This window comes from Diadema antillarum, unplaced genomic scaffold (genome assembly GCF_040938485.1).
Source record: "Diadema antillarum isolate AM-2024a unplaced genomic scaffold, OU_Dant_1.0 seq00000053_RagTag, whole genome shotgun sequence".
Classification (NCBI taxonomy): Eukaryota; Metazoa; Echinodermata; class Echinoidea; order Diadematoida; family Diadematidae; genus Diadema; species Diadema antillarum.
The window spans coordinates 1,999,884-2,026,376 of record NW_027271161.1 but is presented as its reverse complement, the minus strand read 5'-3'; the positions used below and the strand labels follow the sequence as shown (position 1 = coordinate 2,026,376).

Sequence of the window (26,493 nt, the reverse complement as noted above, 5' to 3'; positions counted from 1 at the left end):
AAGATATACAGATTCCTGATTTCTATGAGAGAAGAAGTCAGTTTGTATTTGCATGATCACTTTGTTGTTGTTGTTGTTGTTGTTGTTGTTGTTGTTGTTGTTGTTGTTGTTGTTGTTGTTGGGGGTTTTTTGGGGTTTTTTAAGGGGGGAGAAGTTTTTACTGTGATGAGAGAAGAGATGGAATGAGACAGACAAATGAGTTTTTGAGCTTAACCCATTGAGGATGGGCTGATTTTGTTACAACATGCATTTCCCATAAACACTTGCCCGAGTATACTCGGGACTCGTCCTCAACGGGTTAATGAGATGACTCTAGCATGACATGGCAGTCTAAATGTCAGGAGGCCTACATTATCTACTGCATATATCTAAACATATGCCATATGCTTTGTGAGTACATCTGTATATTTTGTGAACTGGGACATAAAAGACAATTTTGCAAGTGGTTGAATTCTTGATTGATAACTACCCATTGACAGAACGAGGAAGAAGTATTATCCATTTTTTAGAGAAGAGTTGAAGAGTTTAAATGCAACTTACCACCTACATTTTTGTAGGATTTGAGTTATAGGAGGCTATAATATCTGAAGAAATTCATCTCGCTAATATCCGTAGACTCTCAAATTAGTGACAAGGTCACATCTCCTCTTGAAAAGTGAAAATATAGTCACTGCAAAATATCCGACAAATTCAGCTTGTAGCCACACTACATAAGTTAAGAGCACACATTGTATTTTCAGTAAGGCTGCTTCAAGCCATTTATCTCAAAACTGAGGCCTTCTCAGGTTTGTCCACAGACAAACCTTTTTAAAATTCATATCAGAGGTAGCACTTAAGGCACACACTTTATTTTATTGGGTATTAACAAGAAGACCATGTTCTGTACAGCAGGTATATTGGCTGTAATCATAATTAAATTTAAAAAGGGGGAAACGGTTCATGGAAAAACAACAGATGTTACATACTGTCATATCCTCTCCTCATTAAGAAAAAAAGCACACAATAAAATCCAAACAAGAGATGTTTTGGACAATCAAACAAGTAGATAAATCAGAAACAGAAAGTCAGGAATATTAAGAAGATATTGTCCTACCAGCCGTATCCATTCTGCCACCCTTACCTCAAAACATTGTCAAGTAAGTGAAAGCTCATCTTGCTACTAAGACGTCGCCAGCGCCGAAAGAGAACGATTGGAAAGTGGTCAGCAGGAAATCACACAAGCAATGCAAGCAGCGAGTGGGACATCCAATAATCATTGCTCCTTCAGAGGGGAAACACTCCCGCGACAGGACACGACGTAGGATCGGCGTCACAAGAAGAGATATCGCGAGACCGCACTCCACATCCAAAGAGCGGATGCTCGTCCAGTGGAGAGAGAAGACGCTGTGCATGTGGTATGAGGGAGTGGAAACGAAAATCTACACTGCACTGCTTTTCCCCCTTACCTTAGAATATTTTCCAGCGACTTCATGTTCATCGTGTTCCTCGCTACACTTTCAGCCGAACTGAGCATGCCACGTTCCTTCTCTCCCCCTCTCTCTCCCTCTCTATTCCCTCCCGCTTTTGCGCTCTTCAAAAATCACTTTAGGCGGACAAGCCACTTAGACCCCCTCTTACCCACTCAAGTAGTTGCTCTAAAGTATTACTCCCCCCCCCCTTTTTTTTCTCCAGTATGCTGATAATTCCTTTCTGTACATACAACCCTTATAGACAGGAGGCACACGAAGTGGGAGGAGCTACTGACTAGAAAGAAATCTGGCTGGCTGGCTGCATTGACTTTGATAGTCTGCGTCCATCAGACCCTATACAGATTCAGACAAGAAAGGGATTAAGTTTGTATTAGAGGTGGATACCCCCAGACAATGGCTGCTCAATTGGGTCAATCAAAGGCAGGCGGCTAGCCTAGATTGGCCCTAAATAACTGTGCTATTGAAGATTCTCAAGCAGAGAGAGGGAGGGAGAGAGCAAATGAGAAGTATTAAGTGACTTTGAAGAAAGTAGAGGACTGGTAGTCACTGATCAGCAATAAATATGTTACATGAGAAGTAATGACCTTCTGAATGTTGACGTTACTAAACTTTCACCATCGTTACCTTTTTTCTTCATCAGCACTAGCTATCACTAGCATTATTGATACAACTATTCTTGACTTATCATTAAAAAACAACAAACCCAAATTATTCCCAGCCCCCTAAAAAAGAAGAAAAACAAGAATGGAAGATTTTCCTTAATATGGCAAAATTTACATGATATCTATTCCATTTGTACAGTATACGGACTTTTAGCACATCTAAAAGCATTAAAATTACACCAAAAAAAAAGAAGAAAAAAGAAGGAATTAAACAATTCTGAATCTAGGATGAGCTTTATGGCAAGGGGACAGCAGTCCATAGTTACTCTGTTACCAACTTGTTAGTTACAGACAAGCAATATCATCATCGTCAAGGGCATCCACTTATTTTGAGTCTTGTATCGTCAGACTAGAGCTCAAGCGCAACAGTGGGCAAAAGTGGGGTACTTAAGTAGTGAATACAGGACATACATACATAGAACTGCGCTTTACAGGCTGCTCCCGCGTGTACACACAAGAGGAACACGCAGGCGCGTGGCAAACGAAATTGTCAGAGGGCACAGGGAGAAGGAACAGTGGATTCAAATTTGCCCGGAGGCCGGAATAATTGATGGAGGTGTTATCCGCCTGATTGGGGGGCATTTAGTTCTGCGTAGTTGGCTGGGCTGAGAACCTAGCCTCCTGGCCCACTGGCTTAACCCCCACAGCCCTCGTAAATTGTATCCAATGAATTCTCCCCCTCCCTCCATCTCTCTGTCTTTGTATCTCTTTATCTCTATCTCTTCATCTTTGTCTATTTATCCCTCTCACTGTATCTCTTTCTGTCTCTGTCTCTCTCTCTCCATCTATGTCTCCTTATCTATATCTTTTCAGCTCTGTATGTTTATCTCTCTATCTATCTATCTCTCTCCATCTCTTCATCTAGGTCTCTTTTTCTCTCTTCCTGTCTCTTTATCTCTATATCTCCATCTTTGTCTCTTTATATATTTCTGTCTCTTTATCTCTATGTTTTCATCTCTGTATCTTTATCTCTCTCTATTTATCTCCATCTCTTCATCTATGTCTCTTTTTCTCTCTTTCTGTCTCTTTATCTCTATATTTTCATCTCTGTATCTTTATCTCTCTCTATTTATCTCCATCTCTTCATTTAGGTCTATTCTTCTCTCTTTCTGTCTCTTTATCTCTATATCTCCATCTTTGTCTCTTTATATCTTTCTGTCTCTTCATCTCTATATTTTCATCTCTGTATCTTTATCTCTCTCTATTTATCTTCATCTCTTCATCTATGTCTCTTTATATCTTTCTGTCTCTTTATCTCTATATTTTCATCTCTATATCTTTATCTCTCTATTTATCTCCATCTCTTCATCTAGGTCTATTCTTCTCTCTTTCTGTCTCTTTATTTCTATCTTTTCATCTCTGTCTCTTTATCTCTTTATCTATATTTTTATCTCTGTATACATGTATGCATAGACACCTTTCTTTCCATTTCACAGACACAGACAAACCCTAATCATATGAAAGATATATCCAGTATACATGTATCATATGTCATAGACTGCTCTACACTGCTCCTTGATGACCAATGTTTCCCTTACTAAAAAAAGAAAGAAAAAAACTGTTCAGAAATAAGTTACAACAATTTCTTTTGAAGTATTTAAATGCATTATACCTGGAATCTATGTACAAATACAAACTTGTCAATGTTAATACTAAAAAAACCCTGATCACAATTATACTTTCTTGCATGGAATATGTTTATTGTAAATTTCCTAACTCTTACTTTTCCCCTTTCAAAATCATAGAATCAGCTAGCAGCATAGGCTAACAAGGCTTACAACAGATAATATGCCTTTGCAATTCCTTCTCATTCTCTTCAAGTATATAAAACTTGAGAAGACGATACAGTTATTGTTATCATTCATTTCTATGTGCGTGTTTATACAGGAGCCTCTCGCATCGGCGCGCATGAGCCGGTATTTTACCTCCCGCATGAGCGCTTATTTCTTGTGTTTATACAGAAGTCAAAATACCGGCTCATGCGAGCCGATGCGAGCGGACCTCAGCTGAACCGGACCTCTCGAATTTTGGGGTCAAGCATAGGTCACGTTCGCAGTGCAGTTTATTGCATGATGGGAAAAAATTTTAAAAAAATCAAGATGGCACCGGCAAAGTCATCAGGACCACCAAGCTTGAAGGTCATTCTTGTAACGTTCCTCTTGACAACCACCCGGCCAAATGATCAATTGAAATCCAGTTTTTCAATAAGAAGGAGAAGACGTGGTTCGATCATGACAGATATAAAAATACGCGCTTTCCGGTTACCTCTCGAATTTCGGTCGTCTGCATAAACACACAGCAAAATACGCGAGGCTCCTCTCGCATCGGCCACCTCAAAAGGTGGCGGACGGAACCTCTCGCATGAGCCTGCATTTGGCGGCATATGCCGGCATACACCGTGTTTATACAGAGCAAAATTCGAGAGGTCCTCTCACATGAGCCGGCATGAGCGCGTATTTTGCTTCTCTGTATAAACACGTTCTATGAGTGCTGCATTGCCCATCTTCAAATACTTTGTGAGAGACATACTGTACATGCATGCCAATACCTAGAACGGAAGAATTAGATGTTCACCCTAATTTTGCACATAATTATAAACCCATTGAGGACGGGCTGATTTTGCTACAACACGCATTTTTCATAGACACTTTTTCATAGACACTTGCCTGAGTATTCCTGAGGCTCGTCCTCAACGGGTTAAATGGCAGACTTACAAATGTCATCTCTCTCCCTCTCTCTCTGGCACAGAATGGTGCAGCATTTTTGTACATAAAGTGAGCTTCAGGGCCCTTGCCATACATTCTGAGAACTGTTTAAAAATGACTACCATTTCTTCACCTGTACAATACAACTGATATCATCTAGTTGGGCCTTCACTCCATCACTTGTGCAATGCTAAATATATCCCCTTCAGGCATCACTGAAACATAGGTGACAGGATGGTACATAATATTTTCCTTCATTACACTCAATGAAACACCATGAGGAAAATCTAGACAGTGGAATGAAACCACCAATTATCTTGTCTGACCCAAAAAGCAAGCCAGACTATCAAAGAGACACACAATGCCAAACAAAAGGCTTTCAGAGTACAGTAACTGCCTTTTAAAGGCTGAGAGAACAATAAATAACTGCTATAAACCTAAACAGCTGGGAATTACCACATCAATAGGGTACCAAGGATTAAGGATTAGATACCTGGTACACCTTAGGTGTGATAATCCCTAGGATAAATCTGTGAAACTTGGCCTCTACTCTGGAGGAAAAATTTCAAAACCATTGTGAAGTACAATAGGATGTAATTCACCTTTAATATCCATGGGATAGCACGACAGGGGTTAAGAACTAGACATCATGCAAGGTTATATTGGGAAATCATGATCAATTCCTTTGATGGAAAGTTTCCAAATAAACCTCATGTAAAACTATCACATGATTTGATTTAAAAAATCCTCATCTACTTTGATGGAAAGAGTCAAAATATTGACAGTGCATTTTGTTGGAAATACAATGACATATTTTAATGGAGAATACTCAAATATTTTTCATGGAAATGGTTTGAGCAATGCATTAAATACTCCAGTGTTCTGTGAATCAAAAAAAAAAAAATCAATGGAAATATGCCAAGATGTTTGCTGAAAAATGGTGTCATTACTCGATTTAAAATCTTTACATCATATACTTGTAGTAACAAAACATCCACAAACATTTCAAATGCAAAGGTCAAATATTTTGTTTGAAAATGCTCCAATAATTTCATTAAAATTTCTCAGATAATTAATCAGAAATCCTGAAAGCATTTTGATGAATAACGCTTAAGTATTTTATTGGAAAGTGTGGAGATGATTTCACAGCAAATCCTGAAACACTTCTAATTACTGTGCATAAAAGCAAATAAATGTACGCCCTTAAAGGACAAGTTCACCTTCATAAACATAAGGATTGAGAGAATGCAGCTATATTAGTAGAACGCATCAGTGAAAGTTTGAGGAAAATTGGACAATCAATGCAAAAGTTATGAATTTTTAAAATTTTTGTGTTGGAATCGCTGGATGAGAAGACTACTACAGCTTGTGAGTAATTATGCGTACAACAGTATAAAGAAAATGTAAAGAAAATTCAACATATTTTCACTTTTTTCGCATAATAAAAGAGCACTTGACTTGCCTCTTTCTAAAGGCAGGGGGAATAATATTACCCATAACATATGTCGGTAACGAGTCAAGGGAATGTGTACTTTTTTCAAAAGATGAAATTTTGTGAAATTCTCTTTATATTTTCCTTATATTGTACGCATGTGACATCTAAGTTATTCGTACACTGCAGTAGTCTTCTCATCCAGCGGTTACTGCACAAAAAGTTCAAAAATTCATAACTTTTGAACGGATTGTCCGATTTTCCTCAAACTTTCAATGATGTGTTATACTAATATTGCTACATTCTCTCAATCCTTATGTTTATGAAGGTGAACTTGTCCTTTAAAGTCATCACTATTGAATCTTCACTTTCATACATGAATGTAATACTGTAAACGTCAATATTTTCGCGCGATTAATTTTTCGCGCTGAGCGGCTCGAAAACGTATTCGCGGGTTCTTAAATTCGCGCTCCGCAGCAGGTTACTTTACTGTAGTACACATTCACTGCTTTCATCCAAAGCCTCTGCTACATAGCTTGCTATGCCAGCGTACGACAAGCGACGTAGCGAGCGGCTCGACTGCGAGTACAAGCACTCAAATACGTAGTACAGCTGTGACTCTAGTACCGTAGTCACGGGGGACTGTAGCATCGATGCGTGCGGTGCACACATGCATGCTACAGTACACAGCAATCTAGGGTATCGTCTCTTCGCACAGTACTAGTAGCGTAAACATGCCTGTACATTGTACTACGTAGCAGTATCATCGATGAAGCGCACACAATATTCATCCCGTTCAAAATGTGCGTAGAAAATTGTGAAGATATATTCGCGCGTTTTTGAATTCGCGCTAGCCGAGCGTAGCGCGAAATCCGCGAAAATTAATGTACCGCGAAAATTTCCACGTTTACAGTATATTTACAGAATAATCAGTGTATGTTCAAAATTGATAATAATTACCCAATTTTACTAGTAGTTGGCAGCATGTGTTTTAATGTGTTTTAATGAAAGAGTGATACTGGATGTAACCAATAGTATGCAAGGTAGCAGAGGTCATGATGTCAACAAACGTCCTAACAAAACTCCCGTTTTTATTCAAATTCTAAAATAAGAAAATCAGGTTTTACAGTGTACGTTGATGATTTTAAAAAGTATTAGAATTCCCCAAAAGTCAAAATTTCTAGGGTACCTTGATATTCCCACACAGCAGACATTTACTGCGAAGGACACACCTTTTTTTTCTCCTCAAGACTTTTCAAAACAAAGCAAATTCAACTAAAACATTCAAATGCACATGTCAGGGAGACACTTGCAGCCCTATGACATTTTCAGCTCACAAAATTTGCATGGATGATATATCAATACAGCTGTACCACTATTTCCTGATAATATCTGGAAATCAACTCACAACACTCCCATTTATTATCCAGTCAAAAATCTGTACATAAAATCAGATTTTAGGTTGATAATTTGCTGAGTATTTGAATTACCCTAATAGCAATCATTTATAGGGTATGGATACTTATTGACACACCACAATCATTGAATGCAAATGACAATTTTTTTTTTCCCCTTGAACTTTATATCTAAACAAAGTGGAATCAACTAAATTCATATCATGTACAACATGTCAGTAAGACACTTGTGGCCCTATGACATCATCATTCAGTTAATCTAATTTGCATGCATGACTGCTATAACTTTACCGCTATTTCCTGAAAATATCAGACACTTAAAATTCTGCGGACAAAAGAATACTTTTGTCTACCACTTTTTTATTATATCTATTACAACCAACTTGAGCATGCCGTTGAATATCACTTTGAAGAGGCTCGTTCTGCTCATCGTTTCCGATGACGAGCAGAAATTTTACCTCATAAACATCTCCATGTAGACCCGATAAAAACTAATTGTTCTCTTTTTTCACTATGCGCAAATCTCACAGATATGTTATTCTAATGGGTTCAGTCATATTTACACAAAATACTGCCCATCAATACATATATGAATTGATGTCTGCATAGCTGCTGTGGAAATAAGCAAGCGCAAGAAAATATGGCTACAAAGCACCTTCTCTCCCTAATCATCTGGGCAGTGCAGAAACCGAGACATGTGTTCTGTTCACTCGGGCAGCAGAGATTGACTCGGTTGATACTGTATTGAACATGGCATATCAACCCAAGAGTTCCACCCCGGCCTATCCATCTTTTGAGAAAATAATCCCCCAATTTCATGAAAAACACAAATTACCAGAAGGGAGGGAACAGTGAGAGTGCGAGCGAGAGAGAGGGAGAGAGAGTAGATTAAAAACGTGAATTTGGCTGGCTTGGTTTGTACAAAGCTTCTTGAAAATGAGAATGATTTGGTTTCCGGCTCCCTGCAGAGCTCCCCTCGTGATTGATTTTTCTCCTTTTTTTTTTTTAACCCGTTCCTTCTATTTCTCTCTCTCTCTCTTACTTTATCCCTTTCACATGATCTACTCTTCTTGTTGCATTCTGACCATGCTCCAGTTATATTGGGGAGGAACAGTGATTTAAAACACCTAGTTCTCTCCTAATTTGTGTGTACATGTGTGCGTGATTTTTCTTCACTTTTTTTTTGCCCCCGCCTGTAATTGAAACAGTCCACTTCCACAACCAGAGCTGTGGGAAATGCACAAGTGTTTAACAGGTTCAGACGATTTTGTGCATGATGTATCACCATGCTGTGTTTATAATGGTGGTTATAGACCTTCCAATCGATGCAGACTAAAAGAGAGGTTTAAAAAAGAGATAAGAAAAAGGAAAGAGAGACTATAAAGAGAGAAAGGAAGCCAGCAAGCTACTGTGAGAAGAAAAGGAAGAAAGTGGGAACATTTCCAAAGAACCAATAACTCCATTACACCGTTTGCAAAGTGTTTGATTTCTTCAGGTCATCACATTAGCATATCTCTACTCGCAGGAATTTTCTAATGCAAATGTACGCTTTATTCTACATAACAATTGGTGACTTGATCTATCCCTTTCATGTAAATCAACACTTTTGTCTTCTATCAAGTGGATTCATTTCTATTTTAGCAAATTATATGAAAGACACTGTGACGTTTACTCTCACTGACTGTCATGATTTTTCAGTCTGTCCATGAATAACTGTTACTAGGACCTCTCTTTCCTTTGTCATCCATGACTGTACCTACGTGCATCCATATGATTGCATGCATCAGGTCAACTACCGACTTGATCAAAACCTGCCCAACTTGTCAGATGCATTTCATGAATTTCACTCCCTCCTCCTCTCCCGACGGTGGGAATTGGACAGCCCGAAAAATTGTGTCATAACCGTCCGTCGGTGGCTGGCGTGGAAGCCCCAAGAGTGTCGTTGGCGCGAGTCTCATTTCGGTGCATCTTCAGCTTTATTCCTTCATCTGCCACGGCCCTCCCCGAGGAGACCCGCGAAGAAGAAAAAATGGCAAACTCTGCGCCGGTGGCGAAAAGTGCAGCTCAGCAACTGCTCGCGTCCCGCATCTCCATCTTTTCCCTCCGTCCACGGGTGTACTCATGACAGCGGAGATGATGTTAAATGGAGAGGAGTAGATGCGAGGTAATCGGTAACATATAATTGCCTCACCACTCCTATTACACCCTCCGACGATTTCACGTTCTGCGGGACGGTAACACTAAACCATCCCTTAACAGATCGCGTTAAACTTCCACGACTCAACGCGTTTTGGTTATTCAAAAGACATTCCGTGGTGTTGATTCTTCTGTAGCGTGTGTCATCTACTCTCCCTCTCTCTCTTTCATCTCTCTCTCTCTCCTCTTTCTCTCTTTCCTATACTTTTTTATCCTCCTTGTATCCAGGCAAAACGGCTCTACAAGGAAGTAATTTAAGAAATTTGCACAGAAATGCCAGATAATTAACATCTTGATTGAAAATGTGTATCTGGGGAAGGCGAGATGTTATCTTGTCGATGGCGGAACGATTTCGTTAGCACTGTGTTGTTCCTTGTCGGCGAGCGTGGTTTTGGCAGGCCATTAGATCCTGATGCCTCGGGCCAGAATACAAAGGAGGAGCAAGTGAACTGTTCCATCAAATGGCCCGTGTTTGTCCAAAACTGTGCGGAAAAAACATCTCGAGGGAACAATCGTATGCAAAGAAGAAAAAAAAAAAACGAGGACATAAAGAAACGTCGAGGAACGCTTAAATACAAAGTTTGGGAAGAAAAAAAGAAGTAGGGAGAAGAAGAAGAAGAAGAAGGGAGAAGGGAGAGGCAATGATGGATGGTCCTCATTTGCTAGTAAAAATGAAAAATATCAAGTATACATCTTAGAGACTCTGTGGGGAAGAGGGAGTGAAGGATCTTGCCGAGCGTAAAACAAAAAGGAAGAGGGACAGTGCGGCAGTTACTTGTGGCCGGGAAGAGGCCGTCATTTCCATCTGGGTTAACAGGATCTGTAAGACAATGCGCAAGAAGTTAATTTCTTCCTCAGGCAAAGGCGGATTTTCGAAAAACAAGACTTCAGTCAGATTTGTTGAAACTGATGCCAAAGAGACAGGTAGAGAGAGAAGTGAAATGGGAAAGGGGGGTGGGGAGGCGACTGACGGAAAAGGTGAGAGAGATACAGCTAGAGAATGAGAGAGACGGAGGCAGCAAAGTAGGAGAGGGAACTAACTATAAGTGGACAGGTATCAGAAACAAAACAGAACTCAAATTCTTTGAGGCATGGAGTGAAAAGAGATGGTAACTTATAAGAGAGACAAGAGGAACAAACGGACAAACTGCATGAGCACTACTAGGGGTAGTATCTACTAATAAAAATCTATCTTCAGAAATGCATAACGCACAAGTGCAGGCAGTATTTTCCAATCTATCACATCAAAAGCAATGCTTGCATTTTGTGTTTCACAACTGTGCAATGGCCATGAAACATGCTTTATTTTTTTTCACATCATTACATTTTCAATCATTGAGTACTCAAAACAGTGAATAATTGTTGTTGTTTTTTCATTCCTTGTCTGTTTCTACTACAGGCCTTTGAAATATACGGAAAATTTACACTAGTTTTGCATTTTCACTGAAATGTACTGCTGGTCACAACCACCTAGTAGGTAAACTTAGGAGAGGCCTTGAATACAACTCTCCCATTCATGGTAAGAAAAAGATCTTATAGACTTGTACTTTTTATTAGTGATTTAGCAACAAAACAACTCCAGTTTCCTATGAAAGAGGCATCAGTACCTAAGCAAAATTCAAGACCATCATAATTAGATGGAAATGATGTACATCATTCTTTTTGATTCAGTTGTTCCATGACACCTGTTATGCTTTTAAACATTTTGCTTCACAGGTATTTATTACCAGGTTAACCCAAATACAATACAATTTTTACAAATCCAATTAATGTGTGATATGCCCTTCCCACGAGTCTTAGAGTGCTTTAAAAATTGCAGAATGGAACATTTTTACACAGAGTTCAGAATGATAAATGAGAAACATTGGAACACCACTCATAATACAATAGGCTGAAGGTACTCTGCTTTTTAAAGATCTATGGAATATGAATCATACGATGCACATCAACACACCACAAAGGAAATGAAAGACCATATTCAAACAATACATGATGTGACCACATCTCTACATTTGTACATTGTACATCATACTGTACAGCATGTACAATGTACCTCATACCCGGTACCCTCTTGCTAAATTTGATACTGTACGCATGATGCTGTTCAATGCAACGGCTGTGACAATAAGACACTGATAGCCTCATTGTACAATGCAAAAACTCATAACATCGCATTGTGTAATATGCATTATTCCGTCTCTTTGCACTTTTTGATGCGCTGTTACTGTTTCACAAAAATGAAACACCGATCTGGACCAGATTTGCACAGCTGCTGTCCAGGGCGGTTATCATTACTATCTCACGTTTACAGATATTTAATCTCTGCAAACACTGCCCCTGCCTGAAAGGAACACAGACCGTTACAAATATTGCACAGAAAAAGGTTTAAATGCAATTAATTCATCTGTGCACACACAATATCCCCGCAGGTTTGTACTTTTTGTTCAATATTTGCTGTCTAGATGTTCTGTGTTCAAATTATCAATACTTGACACCTTCATGCGATATGACCTTGTGATATTGGCTCATGATCACTCCCTTTTTATATTAGAGAGATGGTGATTGGACGGTATACAGCAACCCAAGTTGAGGCAAACTTCTACTATTAATTGTGAACCAGATGTTCCGAGGGCGGTATGCACTATATATGAAGGTGAAGATGGAAATATCAAGGCACTCTTATCATGCTGTTAATTCTCTTGACATATACACCTTTTTAGTGAGTAGTTAAGAAGAACACAAAGAAATTGATTTGATGGCTGGTCACATGGTTTCTAAGAAGACACCACATTCTACTGGCAGGGCTTAATATTACTAGTGGTGGCCAAGCAGCCTGGGGCCATTAACCCGTTGAGGACGAATCCTGAGTATACTCGGGCAAGCGTCTATGGGAAATGCGTGTTGTAGTAAAATCAAACCGTCCTCAACGGGTTAAGAATTGATGCCTGGCCACCAGACTTCCAAAAAAGGTTTACTTTTGGTGGCCTGATCGGGCAACTAAGATTCCACCGAACAAATTCACACATACACGAAAAAAAAACACCAACAATCACTTTGGGACCCTAAAAATCTACTATTAAAGTATCAGGGATTTATCAAGATCCATATTCTTTGAAGTCTCAAAATTGTTGAAAATCTTAAAGTTGGGAGAGTATCATGATAAGCATTGCACCAGGAACTTTGTACGGCAAAGTAAACTTGTTTCTCAGCTCTGTTGAGAGAGTTAACAGACTTCATTCAAACTTTCAAAGCGGCATACTTCACAAATTCCCTTTATACTACGTATACACATTAAACAAGGGATTGGAAAATATTACGTTTTATAGCTCTATTCATTGACATGATTAAAATCTTGAATGCATTTTAACCCTTTTAAATGCATATTCTTTAAAACAATCACAAAGATTGTTCAAGGATTGCCTGACATAGCAACAACTGATGCATCCATAGTGGAAGCCACATCTTTTATATTGCACAAATCTAAACAAAAGGATGTTATAAAATATTGTTTCTAAAATTCTTTAACATGATTTTAATCTTAAATGCACAACCCTTTCAAACACAGATCTATGTACAGCTGTATCATATTTTAGACAACCACAAAGTTTGTGCAAGGCTTGCCTGATATTGCAAAAACGAACGCATCCAAAGTTAAAGCCACGTGAATGCACTGAGTAGGTATAAGTTTATGGAAGAGTCTGTTGTACAATCTGAGTACACTGTAGGTTCTAGAATGCAATAATAAGCTTTATGGGTCCTTTATATACAGTATAAAACATGTATAATGATTTTTTTTTGCGGGGGGGGGGGGGCAACAATGACACTATCATTAAACAGAACATGAGATTTCTAACACTGACAAAGGAAGAAAAGTGTAACCTATCAGGTTGTGGTAATTTAGCTGAAGAAATTTTAAAACCTTAATGTGTTATTAAATTTCCATCTAGGTGATTTTCCTCCAAGTGTTTACATTGGAGGAAGAATAATTTTGCACAAAATTAAAAAGAAATTTATCAAATTTGCTAAATGGAGAATCAAGGACTAAAAGAGCTCTTCTCGTAAGTCATGTGTTTTCAATTTCACAATCAATTTTAAAGTGAGCGCTGAATAAGCTTTGAAAATTATGTAACCAACAGAAACCATTATGTTTGAACAAAAATGGGATCAAATGAAAGGGTTTTGTTTACACTACAATAACAAATATTTGGAATTCAGATAACAACATTGTTGCCTCTCTGCACTACTCCCTTTGAGGATTATTTCATTTCAATGTTGTCATGGGAACTATTATCATGTTTTCGTTGTTTGTTTGGGTTTTTTTGTTTGTGTTTGTGATGTAATGTATTTTTGTAAGGCAGCTCACCACAAGCTTTGCTTTTTTGAGGTTCTACCTTCCTGTACAATAATTTCATGCATGTGATTTCCTACATGAAAAAAAGATGGAAAATAAATGTTATACAAACTTGAACTTGAACTTGAACATGAATATGATCTGTGGGACTGGATGAATTCAAAAAGGAGACCTTTCCACTGCTCAGGTTATCTTCTCAATATTCTTTAAATGTATAAAAGTGTGCTGTGGGACCATAGAAGCAGAGGCAGGATGTTTCTGGCAAATACTCTTTGTGTCTCATTCAGTAGAAAACCTGTCTGGAACTTTACAAACTGCATAAATTTAATATATCATTTTGATGACCCCTGAATGTGTGTATGTGTATAATGCCATTTTATAGAAAATTGATTCATATTTCATTGTAGTCAAGGCTTTCGTGTTTTATTCCTGTTCTGTTTGCTTTGCTCTAGTCAGTATTTTTTTGATATGCTTGTTTATTTTGGCTTTCAAACAATAAAGTGAGCCCTCTTAAAAGTAAAAGTTGCAAGCCGGTTTTCATCCTTTACCTACTCGCATGCACTAGTAAAACTAGCAGTCAATTTTTTTACTAAAAAAAAAAAGAGTGATTAATTACTCAAAGATATTTCTAAACCAAAATTACCTGTTGTACTCCTAACAGTGCATTGATCCCTCTTTCTTTTGCTCGACAAGTGCTTTGTTTGAACACCTCAAACTCCCCCCAAAAAAACAAACAAACAAACAAACAAACAAACAAACAAACAAACATTTTCATAATTACAATAAAAATCAATAGATATGTTCTAAACATTCTCCAGGTGCGTACACTTGCAGTTTCCCTCTACAAGTGTCCACCATATCAACATGACAGACAGGTACAGGATACCATAACTGATTTTCAAGGAAGAAAGTGTACTTTCCTCACCAATCATTAGTACACATTTCCAATAGAGTTTACTTGGCAAGAGTGGGACTCCAACTAAACCCTATCGCTGCCTGAGGCATGTCATCTGTGTACAATAGCAATGAGAGTTTGAGACAGTAGTTCTGTATGGATTTAAAAATTTTGTACGAACATTCTTTTTCTCCCCCTCCCCATCACCAACCCCGGGGGTGGGGGGTGGGGGGGAGGGGGGGCTTGGATAACACACACACACACACACACACACACACACACAAATATGTTAGAAGGGGATGGATCCAGGAAGCAACAAACTACATGCCATGCCATATTCTCAGTTTTCCATTTAAAGTAGCACTGCAGAGACCATTTGTCTACAGTGTAGTGACTGCATCCCACCATTTCATAAAGTCTAGCCTTGACAATTAAAAAAAAAACACTTTAATTTTGTAGAACATGACACAAGACTGCTTTCAAAGTCCCCTGTGAAAGCAATGAAATGTTCATTCAAAAGCTTGTCTAAACCACTCAGCCATCAATTAACTTGTCTACAAGTCAGTGCATTATTCTTTCCTGGTCTTAAGTTTAAAAGCGTGATGCAAACAAAGGCACTCAATAAAGATTGATTGAGAGAGTATTTTATGATCAAGCCACATTAACAATGGCTAGCAAAGTCCCCTTTCACAGGTGTGAAACTCAGGCTTAACCAAGTGTGAAGTCTCCAGGAAGACTTGATTGCTATAGGTGAGGAAATGGAACATACCACAGCAAGTACAATAGCCCATTGAGGACGGACTGATTTTGCTACAATACACATTTACCATAGACATCTGCCCGAGCATACTCGGGTTTCGTCTTCAACAGGATAGTGATGGTGTGTGTGTCAATGTGGTGTGTGTGCCAGGTAGGGGAGGAATACCCTGGTGCAGTGGAAGTCACAGACATGAAAATTGAGGATTAAAAGAAGTTTTATTTTCAAAATTCCCTTTCAGATGGGTATATATATGTGCTGTATTCTTAATTTCCTGCGACAAAAGGGTGGGTTCATTGGGTAGTGGCAATAATAATTCATGCAACAATTTGGATGTTTACTATCATACCCAATTTGTAGAGGACACACATTCATGTAACTTTTAAAGGATGGGCAGCCAGCATATCCGATGAGTGATTTTCACCACCACACATAGGTCTAGACTCTGTAATATGAGTTTAATATGTGCTTACATAGTCACAGAAATTATTTTAGCATGCTGGGAAGAAGTGATGTAATCACTATCAGACAGATGTGTCAAGATCAAAACTGCTCTTACACAGACTAGTTGCAATAATACTTGGTAGATGAGTACATGTGTACGGTAACTGTTCTTCTTCTTGAGATCTCCAAGCAACTGAGGCTAACAACTCTATCCAAAAAGTACTTAGATATTTAGAACTTTGGATCAACTTCATGACCCGCTCACTTCTGATTTTGCTTGTTTGAGAGTCAAAGTCTTGAGCACATGCACTGTGTATGTGACTTCACTTGCATGCTTAATGTTCTTTTTAACTTTGAATGTTGACAAGCACCCAATTTGTTCAGAAAAACTTTTATAAACCCACCAATACATCATGGATTAGCTCGTTGAAGTCTCGAGTATACTCGGCCAAGTGTCAAGATAGGAATTGCGTGTTGTAGCAAAATCGGTCCATCCTCAACAGGTTAATCTAAAATGCAACTTTCCGATGAATGACTGTCCCAAAGTTGAAGAGATGTCAATGGGGTTAACACGTTGAGGATGGTTTGATTTTGCTACAACACCAATAGACACCTGCCCAAGTCTACTCGGGACTCGTTCTCGATGAGTTAACGAATTCCTTTCAATGGAAAAGTGGCATCGTGAACTTGTGCCGCTACCAATGAAAGTGGCAAACAAGTACCAACCTATCACACTAAGCTAACAGAAAGAGTTGACGAGGAAGCAACAGTTGCTGATAGCGGCAGTGTTGTGAATCTCAATGGCAAAGACAAGCATGTGTGCATGCTGGAGCCAAATGTTAGAGCTGGTGAGAGGCTCTTGACAATCTCAAAGCTGAACGCTTCTTGTAGTTTGAAGCTCAGTAAAACTGTGTGATACTTCTCAAAATTCCAAAGAACTTCAATTTTCTCTAAACCATGAAGTTACTCTGATTAATTCTCAGTCTATTTTATTATGATTAATACTCAGTCTATTCTACAGTGTATTATGTTCAACAGTCGTTTATTTTCTGCTTGTACAAAGGACATCAATGATTCCTTTATCGAAAGTACAATGTAAGCTGCATGTATTGCATTCAACAGAGAAAGAAACACGATTACACACAGCATGCCTTTCGCACATTGGCACACACACAGCAGGCATACATTGTGTATGGATTACACAGAATATGGATTATATCGTGGCAGAGTGACTGATTACGGTACAGGGTAAGGGAAACTAGAACATATATGTCTGCAAACCAAAAGAAAATGAATATGCCCGAATAAAATGTAATGTAAAAATCACTTCCATATTTATGGATGTGTGACAAAATTTTTACTTTGGAGTGCATCACTTTCAATGTTCTGTCTGTCAAAAAAAGTGACTGAGGGATGCGTCCAAAAAACAACCATGATGCATCCATGTCCAGGGGTAATGGGGTTGGACCTTTTTGACAAGTGCATTATAATTAAGTGGGAGACTATCACAATGCAGTGATGGAGTTCGAGCTGTTGATGTCTTATCTGGAGTGCCGCAAGGGTTGGTCCTTGGGCCAACCTTTTTCCTGGTGTCAATATTAACGACAGCCGAGATAGGGTCTCATCACCAATGCGGCTCTTTGCTGATGATTCTGTAATATTTGAATATACAGATGCATCACATCAAGATATGATCAGGATCTCCTCCAAAAAGACCTTTCAACCATAACAAAATGGGCAGAGACATAGGACATGGCCTTCAACATCAAGAAGTGTGCACACATGACCATCACCCTTAAGCATAAACCAATGACATTGTCCTACACCATGCAGAGACAAGAGGTACCAAAGACAAAATACTGAAAGTACTGTAAAACGAGGAATGTTCACATGCATTTTAATTTTGCGAATTTCGCAAGCGCCAAGATTCGCGAAATTAAAATGCACGCGAAAATTCTTGTCTACACTATATGTGACCCGCTACAACAAAATGATCCTAAAGTCGGGCGAGGTCGATTATTTGAAAATTGCATGACACAATTCCCTAATCTTTCTGCTTTAAATTGATATATAACACATCTTATAAAAATAATCGGCTGCGGAGATATCGATGTTTGAGAAAGAGCATGTTGAGACGTCTGGGAAATCTCTGTTTTGAGAAAAGCGCCCTAAAAGTTCTCCTTGCGACGCAACCACGATCAAAGGACACGCAAGTCAGTATTCACCTCCGGACAATAGAAGGTAAGCCCTAGCAACCCCCGAAATGTTCAATCAAACACAGCGTCGACGGTCTCCTCACCGACCAATCAGTGACCAGGAGGCCAGGAGAAGTGGCTGGGCATAGCGCACCCCGCCAGCACACACCAGTCGACTGGGCAGTGTGTGAGCTTCAAGCTCGCACACTATGTGTGGCGCTCAATCCAAATGTTCGAACCAGTTTCTGTTTCGTTGAAACGCCCAAAAAAACATGGCCCAGAAGAACGCTATTTTTTAGTCTTTCCTTCCATCATTTTGCTTCAAAATTTCGACAGATGATAGAAGACATGTCGGACTCTAATAATATGTCAAATTCAGAAAATCATAAGTTTTGACCAATTTTGATGCTCTGACTTCAAACTCGATTTTCACAGCTTCGACCGTGCGCGACTTTAGGACCATTTTGTTGTAGCGGGTCACATATCCACCATTGAATGCCAGTGGCATTTCGCGAAAATTTCATGCCGCAAAAAAGCTGTCGGCTCCAATTCACAAAAAAATTCATGCCGCGAATATATCATGTTTTACAGTATCTTGTAGGTGTCATTATTACCAATAACTTGAGTTGAGGTGTACACATCCAGAAAACCCAGGCTAAGGCCTCCAGAACCCTTGGCATCATTCGGAGAACTCAAGGCAAATGTGACAAGAAGGTGAAGGTAGCTGCATACAACCAACTTGTCAGAACTCAGCTCGAGTATGCAACTTGCACCTTGAATCCACATACCCAGAAAGACAGCCTGATTCTAGAAAATATCCAGCACCAAGCAGCCACATTTGTGTTCCAAGACTACTCAAGGGAATCCAGTGATAGTTCTATGCTCTCTTCTCTCGGCTGGGATACACTACAACATCATCGCATCCTCCATCAGTGAGAGATGTTGTACAAGATCCATTATGGTTTTGTCAACATAGCCATGCCAGAAGAAATCAGCATAGCACAAGACAATACAAGGAACCACAACCTTTCACACCACCAACCATACTCCAGAGCAGAGTCAACTGCCACCTTTACAGTTTTTACCCCAGAGCCAAAGGAATTTGGAACACTCTCCCTGCCAAAGTAAAAGTAGTAACATCAGGTACTTTGATGACCTTTAGGAGTGCAGCCCTACCTGTCATTAGACAGATGGCACCACCCCCTACCCTCAAGATGCTGTAATGAGAGACACACCTGCACCGAGCACCTGCACACAAAGTGTACATGCACAATGTACAGACACACTGGAGCTCACATCACCATGGGCACATGCTACAGCACACTGCACAACACAGACACAGCCCTCTCCAGGACAGCGCCTTCGCTTTTGGGAGAGTACTCATTCAATGTTCACGGTTTCTTCGATGCATGTACATGTTGAGATTTTGGCTGCAAACAACACATTACTGTGAACCTGTGCATTAGAAGTTTGTGCATTCTCTGGAAGATAACCTAGCCACGTGGTTTTCTTTTTTGTACATTAATGCTACAGTCACACATGGCCGGGTCACAAAACGGATTTGATCCGGGTGAAAATGAGCCGGATTAGTCCCGGAATGGAGGGTAATTTATGCTACAGTCACACACGGCCGGATTTCGAACCGGGTCCATAAGGAATTCAAACCGTATCAACTTGATTTGAACCGTGGAGACCCATATTGACCCGTATCAAAAAGTATAAAAATCCGCATTGTATCCTAAACTGAATCCTTTTCGACCCCTATCGACCCATGTCAACCCGCTTCGACCCCCCGTACCGACCCGGATGGAAACCTTGTCATCATCCATTGCATGAAGGCAGTGCGGTATATGGCAAGGGCCCATACGGTTTTACACTGCGGGTTGCAGCAGGTCAATCAGAGTCAATGCGGTTCGAACCGGGTCAATTCAGATATCAATACGGAATTGAAATCCGTGAGAAAATTTTGAAGATGACCAAAAATTTTTCACCGCCGTATCGTAGTCCCCGGCATCCATCAGGAATTGACAAGGGTTACGATGCGGGTCAATGCAGGTCTCTACGGCTCGAACCGGGTCGATACGGTTTTAATTTCTCATGGACCCGGTTCGAAATTCGGCCGTGTGTGACTGTAGCATTAATGTAAGAACAGCAGCTTGCAGGGTATGCATGGCATGGTAGTGCTATCTAGCCACCGCTGCGCCAGCATTTCTGCTGCTGCCAGCCATCAATCATGAAATCAGAATGGACCAACCCTGGGAAGTTGGGATAGAAACTTAGAAAGCAAGATCTTGCAATTTGATAAGCAAACAAATATCTAAGACAAGTCCAAAAAAAGGAAAGAGAAAGGATCATGAGAATGAAGTGGAAACCATTTTTAGAAAACAAAGTTGTCCAGAATGTAAAACGAAAAATTAGGTTAAAAATCTTCATTGTAATGGTGGTGTCTGATGGACCCTGGATTGTGTGTTGATGTGGCTGTATGCAGCCGACCTACGTGTATACAGGCTATGGATACATCTACAGTCACACTAACCCCGGGGCACTCCTTCACACAGTTATACTGTGGGAGTGCCCTCAGTCAGCAGAGTAGTGTCTCTGTACGATGAAAAAAGAAACACAAATTTAAGCACCTCTAACCAGTCTAAGTGTCCTATTTTACCAGCAAACAGCTAACATGTAGTTTATAAAATTAAGTATACATGTACACATGTTCCGTATCTAATTCATGCCCGTTGTGCACTTGCTCATTTCCAGACTGATCCCATGTCATCATGAAAAGATGTTTTTCTACAAAAGTTGCTCTCTGTACCCCCCGTTTGTCTTTCATTTTTCAAAACAACCTTTGCATGGCACATTGCGCATCAGTGATATGATATTATGAATATGCATGAAAGTCGCGATATTTTTAGCCTTTGGACAAAGCCATTTCGCTGTGATTGGCAAGCGCGAGCGAAAGGGTTCGAGTGAAACACACCCACCACTTGCACCAGCAGAGAGCGATCGGGCGCCACACGATGTCGAGCAGCAAGAGTGCCTGGTCCAAAGGCTACACTGCTACGGGCTAGGCCCCTCCTTGCTGAGAAGTCTGCTCAAGGTACCGAGCCGGGCTGGCCAGAAAATACGATCGTCGATTGGGCAGCTCGAACTGAGGCCAGTGAGGGAGATTTCATTTTGATATATTTGTGTATTATTTTGAATTATTTATATAAAAAAAATGAAAATAATTTAGGGTAAAATTTGAAAACTTTAAAGTGATTTTATGAATATTGATTTGGTGTAAATATTCCTTGAGGAATGATAAACGCCAAATAAATCCAAATAACAACAACAACAACAGCGCAAGTGCGTAAGTTTTAAATCCGTCATACGAGCAGTTGTCGTTCTCAGTGTCAGAGTCTGACAGAGATTCCTCTTGACCCAATCATTTAAAGTCATCAATTTGGATAACCCCGTCGCGGGGCGCTGTAACACAGTAACAGCCCTTTACGGTACGTATTTGTCCGTATGGGGTCGCTGCTGCGGTTACAATTTGGACAGAAATGGACTATGAGTATTAGTGGAACCAAATGTTCATCACATCCTGTTGTCAATAATTGGACTACATCTGTATATGTATTCAAACTGAAGCAATTTTTAGTATTTAAGTTGAAATTTAGCCGCGATACTACCCCATCCGAGACCCCAATCCTACGCTACATCCGCAGGGAGAACGCGTGAACGCTACCTTCTCGTTCGGGCTAGTCGCATCTGATCGCATGAGAAGTCATGCTGAATTTTCAAAGAAAACCATTTAATAAGGTCTAACTAACTAATTACGAGGATTACGTGGGTTTTTTAAAGTATAATTTCGAATACATGAACGCCGAAAGTGACGCGGAGAAGCTAAGAGTAGGCCTACAGTCTACAGACTTTTAAATTAAAAGATGTTTAATGAACTAACATAACATAGACCGCCGCGTGTGGGACTAAACAATCTCGCGACAGAGGCTGTAAACATGATAACAAAGCATGGAAGCTCTTTTGCGTTTGCATACTAAGGGCCCTTGTGATATGCTGATTGAAAGCAAGAGTGGAACTTCAGCATGGCACTTACCGAATTTCCTTTATTTGCGTTAACTTATTCATAACAGACATCACATCATCTGCTGATTCCATGACATCGGTAAGCCGTAAATACCAGTCAGCACATAAAACGCCGTTCCCGTTGTACCATTGACACTGTGATGTGTGTGATGTGCATGTGATGGATTGAGGATCTACGCGAAACGGAACCGTGATGTCGTACCCTGGATGGTTGAACTCAACCATTAAAAAAAGGGGAATAAGTAATGTAAATTAAGAAGTGTGTTTACATCTACAAGGTATATAAGTCGAAAAGTGCGATAAAAATCAATCATATCCATAGCAAAAGTTTATTAACATTTATTTTGCTTTGGTAATAACCATTTTATTTCAGTTTTTGTACATCCATATTGCAAATTGTGTAGAATAATTACATTTTATCTTAATGGAATAGTCTAAAAGAGCACGTGTGTGTCACTTCGTTCGCGCCATTGGATTGAAAAACCAAAACATTAACCGAACTGGAGGTCTAAATTTTCTGATACTCAACTGCTTGATTATCATGGCACTGCAGTCAACTCATCAACTATCTCTTGGTAAGTTCGTATGTACAATGTACGTAGAGCAGAAATAAGGGCGAAACAATGATGCGAGATTGTGTCGTTTTCTAGATGGAATTGATGCTCCCGATCCCGATCCCGGTGATCGGAGCACACACAGTACAGTGTTGGGGTGTGTGCTGATGTTTTTGACCGGAGCAGAACCGGGGAGTGCAGTGGCTGGCGGCGCGGTGTGTACGTGTGGGTCGCTGGTGCCATTACTAATAGGCATTGGTATGGTACACGTGCATGTGCCACTGCACTGTCCACTCACCATCTTGCTTCTACCAAAAGGAGCTTCTACTCACACAAACATTGACAAAAGTCACAAGGGAAAGAGTTCCTTTGTACCCCCCCCCCCCCGATAAGATTGCGTATTTTGAGCTCTACCTAACTGTCTAAAAGAGGGTGACATTTTGATGGGGGTTGAGTAAAAATGGGGCGTGGAATTTTTGGGGGGTCATTAGGTCTACTGAAAGAAAAAAAAAAACGTTGAAAAAATGTTTTCCCTCCTCTCTCATGTCTCCCTTATTCTGTTCTCTTTCTTCCCTCTCCCTCTTCCCTCTCTTTCTCCTTTCTCCTTCTCTCCGTTTGACGATTGCCATCTCCAGTTGACTTCCTGCATGAACCTGTTGTAAAGATAAACACGACATAATAAGAAAGAGAAAACATTTTGCTGAAATTAAGTGCCGGGTCTGGGACTCGAACTCACTATCATGAGTATCTGAGCCCAGTGCGTTCACGATCGTGCTGCATGATGAGTTGCGAGGCGGAGGTGATTCGTGGCAAATAAACAATGCATCAAAACTGTACTATGCTCGTCGTAGATGGCGCTACAGACTTGACATTTACGTAGTCTGGTCTAAAAGTACATGTGTGTACTGTACGCACGCACGTCCTCAGTCAATTTCAGTCTGGTACAAGATGTCTGACGAGACAGCAGCATCTAAATCGCTATACCCTAGCCCTAATCCAACAAATTACTATTCCCTTTCACCAACATTAAACTAAATAAAGGTTATGCCTTTTATGGGAAGACTTTCCATAACCTTTATTTAGTTTACCACCAACAACAAAAAATTGTAATATACACATTCTGCGCAAACTGTACATGGTTCGCATCACCCTAGGACACCGGGGTCCGCGTCACCCTAGGACACTGAGGTCAACGTTAAAACCCTAACACTAACCCTAACCCTAACCCTAGGACTTCGGGTCCGCGTCACCCTAGGACACCGGGGTCCGCGTCACCCTAGGACACCGGGATCCGCGTCACCCTAGGACACCGAGGTCAACGTTACCCTAACCCTAGGACTTCGGGTCCGCGTCACCTTAGGACTCTGCGATCAACGTTACCCTAACACTAACCCTAATTGTTAGCTCTAATGTAAACGTTACCATCGAAATAACATTTTTACATCCTGACTGTCAAATTGTACATGGTCACGACCGAGTTGTCTAATATTTGTGGCGAGTGAAGGGCGAGCTAATTACAGTACCTTCAAACGAGCGATGTAGGTACGTGCACAATGCGTGCATGCACGCGCACACAGTATGCAGCAGTAGGCACAGTACAGTGGAACGGTGTCCATCCATCGCATTTCGCTAGCAATACGACTCAATCTGGTTTAACATCAGAATTCATCTTTCTTTTTTAAACTACTGTCCACCAGGAGCTTAATTCAGGAAATGACGTGGCATTATCGCTTTAACTTGATCACGACAACGAATTGGCTGTAAAGTGCGCACAAAAGTTTGGATTAATCGCTAGCACTGTGGCAGCATACGTAATGTTAGTCCCACCTACGTGAAATGAAGTTGGTGAGTAAATTATCACTATTATTACATTTTTGTAGGATTTTATTAATTTTGCCACTATTTCTACCTATATAAATGTGTTTTGTAACAAAATATATTTTCTTCTTCTTTTTTTTTTTCAATTTATCGGGGGGGGGGGGTACAAAAGGAACTCTTCCCGTCACAAGTATTATGAGTAAAGTGCTGTGCTGATATCCAGATATTTGTTAGCACTTGCTATAATGGTGCTCTTTTGTTCTCTGTGCTTACATTACCTGCTAAGTAAGAGTATTCAGTTTGACTCTGTGAAGATTGGACTTTGCCTTTGGTGACACAAGTCATATTGATGATTTGCTCCTGCGACAATCACTGACAATTGCTCCAGTCTTTACTCTTATTTTCTCCAAAGGTCCAAGGTTAAGGACCATTGAGGACATAATGTCGGGTTAGCAAATGGTCCTCAAAGGGTTTAGGGTTGTCATGGTTGTGATAGTGATAGGGTGTTGCTTTTCAGGTTTAGTTTGATGTGAGGATAGTGTTATGGATAGGTTTGACCCTGGCACGACGGTTTGGCTGCCATAGGCCATGTACACAGTTTAAGCAGCGCCTCAGTCAACACAGCGCAAGTGCAGATCCCCGATATGCATAATTCATGTCGCCCCGAACTCACCGAGAATGCCTGCCGCTCCACCGCTCAACTCCTGTTTGCCTACAGAATATCGTTATCTCGACTATCGGCTTTGCGATCGCAGCGAGGAGAGAGCTGAAAATAGCTTGGCGCTTCTCTCTCGGGCTCTCTCCGCTCCACAATGCGCTTGCCATGTCGTACCTCATTGCTGATTGGCTGAGCCACGACTGCATTGGCCATGTGTATTGTGAGCACTGTGTCTCGCTCGCTGCATCGCTAGCATGCACAGTGCGTGTAGTCACTGCACGCAATCCCGCTCTCGTAACTCGTTTGTATGTATCCAAACAGCCTCGCAGCGCACCGCTGGTATCGGGTACATGTAGGTCGCTTGCTACGGAAATGTAACATTATCAACACTGATCTATGCACTTCAAGCATCCTCGCACATACATTGCACGTACTCGCACACGGTAAAAGTAGTATCAAAACACGGATAAATCACTCGAGAATCCATAAAAAAATACCACGAGGATGAAAAAAAATTGCATGAATGACCAAAATTACTCCTTTGATGACATGTTCCTGGCACAGATTGCCAGAAAATTACATAAAATAGGGCGAAATTATACGGAAAATCTCTGTCGTTTTCCAGTAAGCCACGGAGGTGTACATGGCATCAACGTAAAGCTTATGAATGGAAGAAAGCGATGATGTCATTTTTGGAAGGCATTGTGGGAGAGCAAGCCGACCAATGAGGGAAAACCTTTCGTAGTTGAGAAGCGATAGCAAGCCGATCATCAACCGATACCAGCTTGCCGTCGTCTGCTATGGTAGGGATCAACGGCATGGTGCATGCAGTGCGCCGAGCGAGACATGACGTCAT

At 40.4% G+C, this 26,493-nt stretch overlaps 1 protein-coding gene across 2 annotated transcripts in view; it reads right to left on the bottom strand.

The window, feature by feature from the left end:
• LOC139725633 (zinc finger C4H2 domain-containing protein-like) overlaps positions 1-22,679 on the bottom strand; it is a 36,944-nt gene extending 14,265 nt beyond the window's left edge. Inside the window, exon 1 of one of the 2 annotated variants that reach the window (XM_071636723.1) lies at positions 22,618-22,679. In XM_071636723.1, the coding sequence (XP_071492824.1) occupies positions 22,618-22,679 (62 nt within the window). Of the gene's footprint in view, positions 1-1,120; positions 1,238-22,617 lie in introns of those variants that run through there. The other variant, XM_071636724.1, reaches the window with a different exon arrangement.
• Positions 22,680-26,493: the final 3,814 nt, after the last annotated feature.